The sequence below is a fragment of the Chrysemys picta genome, chromosome 8, assembly GCF_011386835.1.
Source record: "Chrysemys picta bellii isolate R12L10 chromosome 8, ASM1138683v2, whole genome shotgun sequence".
Lineage (NCBI taxonomy): Eukaryota > Metazoa > Chordata > Testudines > Emydidae > Chrysemys > Chrysemys picta.
In genome coordinates, this window is record NC_088798.1 from 109,621,281 (window position 1) to 109,631,190 (window position 9,910).

The 9,910-nt window shown below is 66.3% G+C and overlaps 1 protein-coding gene across 2 annotated transcripts; it reads left to right on the plus strand.

Annotated features, from left to right (window-relative positions):
- Window positions 1-2,157: 2,157 nt before the first annotated feature.
- Window positions 2,158-7,024, plus strand: EIF4E1B (eukaryotic translation initiation factor 4E family member 1B). Of its 2 annotated transcripts, XM_024110789.3 has the most exons (7): window positions 2,403-2,546; window positions 3,470-3,567; window positions 4,666-4,761; window positions 5,148-5,211; window positions 5,460-5,573; window positions 5,894-6,033; window positions 6,391-6,626. In XM_024110789.3, the coding sequence occupies exons 1-7, from the start codon at window positions 2,529-2,531 to the stop codon at window positions 6,503-6,505; spliced, it is 645 nt and encodes a 214-aa protein (XP_023966557.2). In that variant the 5' UTR covers window positions 2,403-2,528; the 3' UTR covers window positions 6,506-6,626. The 2 variants fall into 2 exon arrangements, with proteins under 2 accessions (XP_065411264.1, XP_023966557.2); XM_065555192.1 differs by lacking the exon at window positions 5,894-6,033 and having other exon boundaries at window positions 2,158-2,546; window positions 6,391-7,024.
- Window positions 7,025-9,910: the final 2,886 nt, after the last annotated feature.

Sequence of the window (9,910 nt, forward strand, 5' to 3'; positions counted from 1 at the left end):
AGGGAGCGCAGTGGGGCAGGGCAGGGGGGATGCAGGGAGCGCAGTGGGGCAGAGCTGGGGGGATGCAGGGAGCACAGCGGGGCAGGGCTGGAGGGATGCAAGGAGCACAGTGGGCCAGGGCTGGGGGGGAATGCAAGGAGCGCAGTGGGGCAGGGCTGGGGCAGGGCTGGGGGGATGCAGGGAGCACAGTGGGGCAGGGCTGGGGGGATGCAGGGAGCACAGTGGGGCAGGGCTGGGGGGATGCAGGGAGCACAGTGGGGCAGGGCTGGAGGGATGCAAGGAGCACAGTGGGCCAGGGCTGGCCAGGGCTGGGGGGATGCAGGGAGCGCAGTGGGGCAGGGCTGGGGGGAATGCAAGGAGCGCAGTGGGGCAGGGCTGGGGCAGGGCTGCGGGGATGCAGGGAGCGCAGTGGGGTAGGGCTGGGGGGATGCAGGGAGCACAGTGGGGCAGGGCTGGGGGGATGCAGGGAGCACAGTGGGGCAGGGCTGGGGGGATGCAGGGAGCAGTGGGGCAGGGCTGGAGGGATGCAAGGAGCACAGTGGGGCAGGGCTGGCCAGGGCTGGGGGGATGCAGGGAGCACAGTGGGGCAGGGCTGGGGGGATGCAGGGAGCACAGTGGGGCAGGGCTGGGGGGATGCAGGGAGCAGTGGGGCAGGGCTGGAGGGATGCAGGGAGCGCAGTGGGGCAGGGCTGGGGGGAATGCAAGGAGCGCAGTGGGGCAGGTCTGGGGGGAATGCAAGGAGCGCAGTGGGGCAGGTCTGGGGCAGGTCTGCGGGGATGCAGGGAGCGCAGTGGGGTAGGGCTGGGGGGATGCAGGGAGCACAGTGGGGCAGGGCTGGATGGATGCAGGGAGCAGTGGGGCAGGGCTGGAGGGATGCAGGGAGCGCAGTGGGGCAGGGCTGGGCAGGGAAAGGGGGCTGCAGGAGGGGTAGGGTGTCACAGAGTCCCCGGGCGATGCTCTGGGACTGCTCCCCACAAAGCCAGTCAGGACTTTGGGGAGCCTCCTCTCCCTCGGAGCAGACTGTCTTCAGGGCAAGAAGCTCACACGGCTTCACCTCCTGGGTCTCTCCTGGGAGCATTCAGCATATGCCCCTCCGTGCGCTTCCCACAGCGAGTCCGCCCCGGCAGGGTCCTGGGGCAGCCAGAGGGGCCTGTACCCCCACTTCGCAGTCAGACGTGACTCTCAGCCAGCCTGTAAAACAGAGGTTTATTAGATGACAGGAACATGGTCTAAAACAGAGCTTGTAGGTCCAGCAAATGGGACCCCTCCGCCGGGTCCATTCTGGGGCCCAGCGAGGCAGGCCCCCGTCTGCCCTCACTCCTAGTCCCCAGCCAGCTCCAAACTCCAACCCCCGTCCAGCCCCTCCTTCTCTGGGCTTTGTCTCTTTCCCAGGCCAGGAGGTCACCTGATCCCTTTGTCTCCAACACCTTCAGTTGGCACCTTTGCAGAGGAGGGGCCCAGGCCATCAGTTGCCAGGAGACAGAGTGTCGGGCATTTATGTGCACTGGCCCTTTGCTCTGCAGCAACCATACACCCTTATCCCACCCCCTAGAGACTTAAGAACTGCATAGGGGAAACTGAGGAAAACATTAAGAACAGTCCCACTTTGTCACAGGGGCTGCTCGGGAAATCAGAGCCAGGGCCCCACAATGCACAGCCGCCGCCCCCGCGTGGGTGCCCATGAACTGCCGCCACGGCCCTGGGACCTCCGGTGGTTGGGGTCAGAGGTCAGCGTTGCAAAGTGATTGCAATAATCCCAGCCAGAAGGCCAAACCTGGAGACGGTCTCCTTGGCCCAGCTGTCACGGAGTGGGGGGAGTCAGGGCCCTGGGATTCACCAGGACTCTCAAACGGAAGGTTTATTGGACAATAGGAACGCAGTCTAAAATAATGTCAGGTTTCAGAGTAGCAGCCGTGTTAGTCTGTATCCGCAAAAAGAACAGGAGAACTTGTTAGTCTCTAAGGTGCCCCAAGTACTCCTGTGCTTTTTGCATGTAGGTACAACCAGGACCCCTCAGTCAAGTCCTTCTGGGGGGCAGGGAGCTTAGACCCCAGCTTGGGGTTCCCTGCGTTGCACCACCCAGCCCAAACTGAAACTAACAACTCCTCCAGCAGCTTTCTCCCCCCTCCCCCCAGCTCCTCCTCTCCTTTGTCCCGTCTCTTCTCAGGCGTGGAGTGGGGAAGGTTCCCTTGCGGGACGGGACACGCTGGCAGCCTCAGCTGGGGGAAGACACGGTCTCTCTCCCAGTGCCATTGGCAGAGCACCCATCTCCACAGCATCTGGGCTGCCCCAGCCCTCGGGACATCTCCTGCCCCACGGCCCTGGCCTTGGGATTCCCCCTCTGCCAGCAAACGCTGCTCCTTCCGTGACACTCCCAGGGGGCACGAAGTCCGAGCGTGGGCCGGGCGGGGGTGAGACGGCGGGGAGGGCTGGCTGTCCATTCACACCCCCCCCAGGCAGCTGGGCCTTTAAGAGTCTGGGTTCCAGATAAAAGGAGCTTTGCAGGGGGTGGGCCCTACTCTGGGAAGATGGCTGCAGCTGAGCTGGTGAGTTGCACCCTGGGTGCCTGGCTGCTCTGAGCCCCGCCTGGAGCAGCTCCTCCTGGGCCCTTGGGTGGAGCCAGGCCCTGGCTGTGCAGTGTTCCAGGGACACCCCGAGCAGCCTGTTTAAAGGGCCCCATTGTGGGGGTGGCAGGGAGGGGGCCAGGATTTGGGGTGGGCTGGTTTCCCCTGACACTCACCCACATGTTCCCACCCTGGTGCTGGGAGGGTCCCCGCTGCTGCAGTTGCGGGTGACTCTGCCGGCTCCCGGGGGCCTGGGCGGGCTGCTCCCTGCCACGCGCTGTGCCAGCCCCTGGGTTAAACGGTCTCAGGTGGCTGCAGGCAGGGCCATGGCACCAGTGTGGCTGGGCAGGCTTGGCCCCATGTTCCCTGCGGGAGACGGGGCAATGGCTTAACCCTCTAGCCCTGGGGCAGGCTCTGACTGGGGGCACGTCCCAGCCCTGCAGCGGCAGTGCTGGGGGGCAGCGGAGGGAGGTGGGGGGGCTGAGGCTGGGGAGGAGACAGCAAGCAGCAACCTCTGCAGCACTGCCGAAGTGCCAGAGTCCCGGTGCCCTGCGGTGCTGCCAGTGCACGGGGCAGGCTGGGTCCCAGGGGGGCTGTAGAACCGCTCTGGGTGCTGGAGGCCTGGAGCCTGGTTCCTGCCCTGGGGCCTCCGTGGGCAGGTCCCGAGCCAGGGAGTCCCTGTCTCAGGGCACGTGGGGCCCCGGCAGCCATGTTGTTAGTCGCTGGCCATGGGGCTGGAGTGCTCTGCACCCAGTGCTTGTGGGGCTGGAGCTGGGGTGAGGCTGGCTTGGTTACTCACGGGGCTCTGCTCGCCCACCCTCTGGGGTCCCCTCGAAGCTGCCCCTGCCCTCCAGAGTCTGCCGTGCCGTGTGTCCTGCCCTGTGCCTTACGCCAGTGTGTGGTAGGGGGGCGCTCTGCACAGGCGAGAGGAGCAGAGGCGGCGAAAGGCACGAAGGGAGGCGCTCGCTGCCGAGATCTTGGACAAGCACCCCCTGCAGAACAGGTACTGTCTGGGCGGGGGGGAGGGGAGGGGCTGCACCTTGTGTTGGGGGGAGCTCCCCTGGCACCCCCCTTTATTCCTGCCTGCCGCTCCCCACCCCACCTGGGTACCTCCTCCAGCCGCTCTGTGCTGCTCGCCCAGGTGCTGCAGTGAAACACCCACCCTGGGGCTAGGTTGGTGAGATACCTGCTGGTGCCCTGCCCCACGGGGGCGCTGTGGGCCTGTGGTGTTTGGCCATAGCTGCAGGGCAGAGCGAGAGGCAGAGGTGGCTCTGATTGCCAGGTGAGCCCCCTTCAGAGACCCCCAGCTTTGGGGAAAGGCCATGTGGGGTCCTGGACTTCAGAGGGGTCATGGATCATCCAGTCTGACCCCATGTGTCACTGGCCCCCCAGCGTCCGTCCCCCCCCACTCCCCAACCGACAGGAGATCAGAATCTCCCACCTCACAGCAGGCTGGACGGGGTGGGACGAGGGGCACCGGGGGGGGGGAGATGGATGAGGGGCACTGGGGCGGGGAGGTGGGGATGGATGAGGGGCACCAGGGGCTGAGCCCTGCAGTGGCAGGGAGAGGGTTAAGTGAGACACCCCCAGATAATCCTGGTGAGTGACCCACACCCCATGCTGCAGAGGGAGGTGACCCTCCCCCCCCCCCCCCCAGGGCACTGCCCGTCTGACCTGGGGAAATTCTTTCCTGACCCCGCCCCTGGTGACCAGTCAAAGCCTGGGTGGGTCAGAGCAGCCAGCCAAGGAGAGCCCTTGTGATGTGTGTGTGTGTGTGTGTGTGTAGGGGGGGGGGGGGGAACAGACCTGTCAGTGAAGGGGGGGGCGACTTGGGTTTGGTTATATTGGCTGGGGGAGCTGGTAGAGTGGGGGTGGCTGAGGGCTGCCTGGCTGGGTGGCCAGAGATCTTGTGTGGCAGGGGGCTGGCTGAGGGTGTGCCAGGGCTGGGTGGGCACAGGGTGTGTGGTGATGGGGTTTGTTCTCAGCTGCGTGGGCCTGGAGGGGCTGTGTGGCTGGGTGGGGGGGTGCAGGGTGTGTGTGTAGGGGGGTGTTTGACGTCTGCTCTCGGCTGCGTGTGGCTCTAACCTGCCCCCCCCCGCAGGTGGGCTCTTTGGTTCTTCAAAAACGACAAGAGCCAGACGTGGCAGGCGAACCTGCGCCTGGTGACCAAGTTCAGCACCGCGGAGGATTTCTGGGCGTGAGTTCCCCTGGGTCCCTGCTGCCGGGGGCGGGGGCGCTTCAACTTCTGCAGGGGGATCTTGGGGACGACGGCAGGAGGGACTGGCTGCAGGCGCGGGCAGGGGGCAGCTGGCGCGTGTCCCAGGGGGGGCTAGCCCAGGAGTCAGGGCTGGCCTCTGGCCCGGTGCCTGCATGGGGACTTCGCTCCCGTCTGTGCCCAGGCCCCGGGGCTCGGCAGAGGAGTTGGGTTCAGTGTCTCTGACCTGCGGGGGGAGGATGTTCACTCCGCTGGGCCCCAGGTGGTGTGTGAGTGGGGGGGGGGATCCCAGGGGCTTTGGGGGGGCTGCTGCACCAGATGCTTCTGTCCAGCCACTAACCTGCTCTCTCCGCGCCGGTGCCGAGCAGGTTGTACAGCCACATCCAGTTGGCCAGCAAGCTGACGTCGGGCTGCGACTACTCCCTCTTCAAGGTAGGGCTCTGTCCCCCCCGGCAGTGCCCGTCCTCGCAGCCCGGGCACACCCAGGGGGTGGGAGCTCGCTGGGGCCGTGTGGGTGCCAGGGCCCAGTCTGAGGGATCCCGCCCGGCTGCCCATGGGGGGGTGAGACAAGCCAAGGGGCAGCGTGATGCCGGGGGAGGGGCTGTCGGGCAGGCTGGGGGTGACTTTGGGGCAGGCTGGCCGCTACCCGCGCCCCTTGACTTGGTACCTCCCTGGCCCAGGACGGGATCGAGCCCATGTGGGAAGACAACCGGAACAAGCGGGGCGGGCGCTGGCTCATCACACTGGCCAAGCAGCAGAGACACACGGAGCTGGACCGCTTCTGGCTGGAGACGGTGAGTGAGAGTCGCTCCCCTTGTGTCCCATCCCGCAGCCCCCAGGCTCTGCCCTGCCCCTCTGCGCAAGGGGGGCTGGATACCGGGCACAGTCTCCCCCGCTGGGGCAGGAATCCTCGGCAGCTCCTCATGGTCAGCCTGTGGGACTGGGGTCAGCACCCGGCTTCTCCCAGGGGGGCCTACGGGGCTGCCGGGTTGAGCCAGCAGCTCCCTCCTTGCCATGGGGCAGAGTAACATCTCCTCAAGGGCACCGCGCTGCCCCGCCTGGGGAGCAGGTGCTGCAGACCCATGGTGACCCAGGGGCCTTGCCCCCCGCACAGCTGCTGTGCCTGATTGGCGAGACATTCAGCCCCTACAGTGAGGACGTCTGCGGGGCCGTCATCAACATCCGGGCCAAGGGAGACAAGATCGCCGTCTGGACCCGAGAGGCGGAGAACCGGGAGGGGGTCACCCACATTGGGTAACGTGGCTCCGAAGGCTCTGCCGGGGGGGGCGCCGTGTTCCCCTAACGCCCCTTGCTAGCCGGGCCACGGCCCCAGAGCCACGGGCCAGGCATGGGACTCTGCAGGTCTGGCGCCGAGCCGGGCTCAGGCCCTGTTGCAGTGGCCACCGGGAACTCCCTGCTGGCGCTGGGCGGGTGCTGTTCTGCATCAGTGCCTCTGGCTCCCCACGCTGGGAGCCGGCCCCTGGAGCAGGGCACGTGGCTGGTCGGTCTCCCGGGGCTGAGGGGGGCCCTGGAGCCGGGATTCCCGGGGGCTGTGGGGGTGGGGAGGGCAGAACTCAGGAGCGCTCGCGCTCTCTCTCTCTCTCCCCCCAGGCGGGTGTACAAGGAGCGGCTGGGGCTGTCCCACAAGGTGGTGATCGGGTACCAGGCCCACGCGGACACGGCCACCAAGAGCGGCTCCCTCACCAAGAACAAGTTTGTGGTGTGAGCGCCGGACTGGGCTCCTGGGACTGTGACGGCGGTGCCCTGCTGGGGGGGGCGTTCTGGCGGGGGCCTTCCCCCGAGGGGCAGGGCTGGCACGGGATGGGGGGGCTCTGCCTGCTGTGGGAAGCACGATGTAAATTCCCACAATGCAAGTGCTGCATCCAAACACCGACTCTGTGTCTGCCTGGGGTGCGGGGGGGGGGGGGGGGGTGTCACTGCTGGGCCTCGTGCCCCCCCCCTGCCAGCTCCTGCAGAGGAGGCTCTGGGAACGCGGAGGGGGAGGGTGCATGTGGGCTCCAGCGCTGAAGACACCTGGGCAGATGCCTGCTGGTGCAGGTGCCCAGAGGGGGAGGCTGGGCCCACCTGACATGGAGAGTGGATGTGCCCCCAGCTCTGCCCGTGGGACTGGGGTCCAGCCCCCCTGCTGCTACCAGCCAGGTACCCCTTGCTGCAGCCCTGCCCAGGGGACAGTAGGCCCCCCACCCGCTCCTGAGCAGCCTGGTGCAGGGGGAGTGCCCCACGGGGCTCCCCTCTCTCTCTGCTTCCCCTGCAGGGGAGGGGCCCTACTCTGCACGGCTGGGACTGGAGTCACGCCAGGCTCCTGCTCCTTCAGGCTCGGGGTGGGGACAGAGCAACAGGGCCACCGCCCCCATGCCTAGCCCTGGTGGTTCCCATGGGTGTGTGTCCCTGGCTGGGACGTGGGGGGGGTGGGGGGTGGCAGAGTACCCAGCTCCACTGCAGGTTCTGCAACGGGGGCACCTTGCTTGGCTCTGGACGGGCCCAGCCAGGCAGCCTGTCCCGTGCCACCTCTGGGTGGTGCTGACCCAGCAGCTGCGTGGGCTGCCGGTGAGGAGCACCCGACACAGAGCTACTCCCTGCCCCCCCCCCCATGCCCCGGAAAGAGGCCTTGATGCTGGGCAGGGATCGAGGGGGCACAGGCATTCTGGGCAGGCTGGGGGGGGGGGGGGTGGCGGACAGCATGGGGGGATCCCTCCGGGCCCCTGGCCCTGCCCTCCTGGAGGAGGGGAAAGCAGCGCCCAGCTGGGCTCCATGCGGGTGGAGCAGGTGGAAGAGGGGGGCTGCCTGTGGGGGAGGAGGGAGGCAGCGACTCAAGGGGCACAGCCCCCGTTGGACCCCTGCCCAGGCTGTGGAGCATGGGCTGCCTGGCACAGCCCCCCGGCGTGGGCCATGGGGAGCAGCGGCCGTAGCTCCCCTGCGCGGGGATGGGCCAGTGCACAGGGCGTGTGTGTGTGTGTGTGTGTGTATGGGGGGGCGGGTCGAGCCCCACCCAGCTGCCTCAGGAATAGCAGAGCTGAGCCGTCCAGTGGCCGCTTTCCCTGGGCTGGGGGGCCGAGCGGCTTGCCCCCAGCTGCCGTTCCCCCCAGGGGAAGCGCTGACCTGTCTTGCAGCTTCTGGCTTCATTCAAAACACCAGTGGAAGGAAGGTCCCAGCCTAAGGCCTGCTCGGGTCTCTGCTCCTGGCCCTGCTGCGGCTCGTCGGCTGGTGCCCCCGGGCCCGGGCCGCTCCGGCAGTGGGACACGGGGCAGCGCTGTTTTAAAGACCTTTCCTCAGCACTTCACAGCCGTGCAGGGAGGGACAGAGCAACAGGAGCTCCCCGTATCTCCTGGGCAGCAGGGGCAGAGTCCCTGCACCGCTCAGCTGCCAGAGGGGCCTACGGCGAAGATAGCCGAGGGGTTGCGGGTCGGGCGTGAGGAGCAGCAGCAAAGGTGGGGGAAGTTTAGGGCTGGGATGAAAGGGGCTGTGGGTCAGGATGGGGGGACTCCAGCTGAGCTGGGGGGAGGAGAAAAGCAGCCGGGGCTGGTCTAGAAAGGGGGGCTGTGGGATGGGAGACCTCCTGGGGGAGGGGCAGATTATCCCCCTCTGCCCCTCGCAGGATTCATACACCTTTCTCTGCAGCATCCGCTGCACCGGGAGATGGGACTAGCTGCGTTTTGGCTCTACACCCAGCTGGCAATTCCTACGTCCCAGGTGCTGCCCTGCGTCTCAAACCCTCCCAAGCCTCTGTCCCTGAGAGGCGGGGGAGGCTGGGTGTCACGGAGTGTGGGGGGAGACAGGGCCCTGCACCCCTGGCTTCCTGCGATTCACCATGACTCTCAGCCAGCCAGTAAAGCAGAAGGTTTATTTAGATGACAGGAACACAGTCCAAGACAGGCCTTGCAGGTACAGACAACAGAACCCCTCTCAGTTAGTTCCATCTTTGGGTCCCAGGGGCACCGCAGCCCCGTTGGGGGGGTCAGAGCCCCATCTGGGCTCCCCTCCATTACACCAGCCAGCTTCTGAAACTCTAACTCCCTCCACCGTCTCTCAATCAGCCTCCCCCCCCAGCTCCTCCCCCAGCCTTTGTCCAGTTTCCCGGCAGAGGTGTCACCTGGCTCCAACCCCCTTCCTGGGTTCTCCCTCAAGGCCAGTCTCCCACCCCACAATGCAGACCGTCCCAGCCAACCTCCCCACTCAGCATTCAAAGGCTACATTAAGAACAGTCCCAGTTCGTGTCACTGGGGAAACTGAGGCCCTGACCAGGTAACCCCGCACTGCAGTGGGGCTGCCTGGCCTCTCATGCACTAATGAAAGTGAGATTGGTAGAGTTGTCACGGATCCCAGGAGCGGCGCTATGCCTCAGCATGTGAACATACTCCTGCATGAGCCCCTGCAGTGAGCCAGTCCCCGTGGGGTCCCACTCCTGCCTCGGGGTACCCCACGGCCTCCTGCTTCCCCTGGGAGCTCTGCCCAGCGCGTCTAGCTGAGACAGACCCTGGTACAGCCATGTCCCCTCCACAGGGGTTAATGCCCCGGCCCCGTGTTCGCAGCCCCCTGCCCCCAGCACTGTCACAGAACAGGGGTTAGCAGGCAGCCGTGCAGCACCAGCTCTGACATTAGCCCAGAGCCAGGAGGGTCAAAGCACGGCCCAGCTGGTCAAGCTGCAATTCACCAGCCAACCTGGAACAAACCAGTTCTGGGCTCTCGCTGGCTTCCTTCCCTAGCCCGGTCGGTCCCAGCTGAGAGCCCCAAGCTTCTTCCAGAGCCTCCCCCTTCTCCTCCCAGCCCAGGCCTTTGTTCTCGAGGTGGGGGGCGAGAGCCCCAAGTCTCCTCCCAGGCCTTTGTTCTCGAGCTGGGGGGACAAGAGCCCCAAGTCTCCTCCCTCCTCCCAGGCCTTTGTTCTCGAGCTGGGGTCTCCACTCAGCTGCTGGGGGGACTATTCAGTTGTCTCTCCAGATGCCTTGTTGACCTGGGTCAGTTGCAGCCAGTTCCTTAATGACTCTATTCATTCCACCCGGCCCAGGGGGTGACACAAACACACGTGTCTCTCTCAGGCTGCCCTGAGAGCAGCCTTAATCCTCCTGCCCCCTCCCCTCTCCCCCCGCCATGCACAGTAGTGGGGAAAATGAGG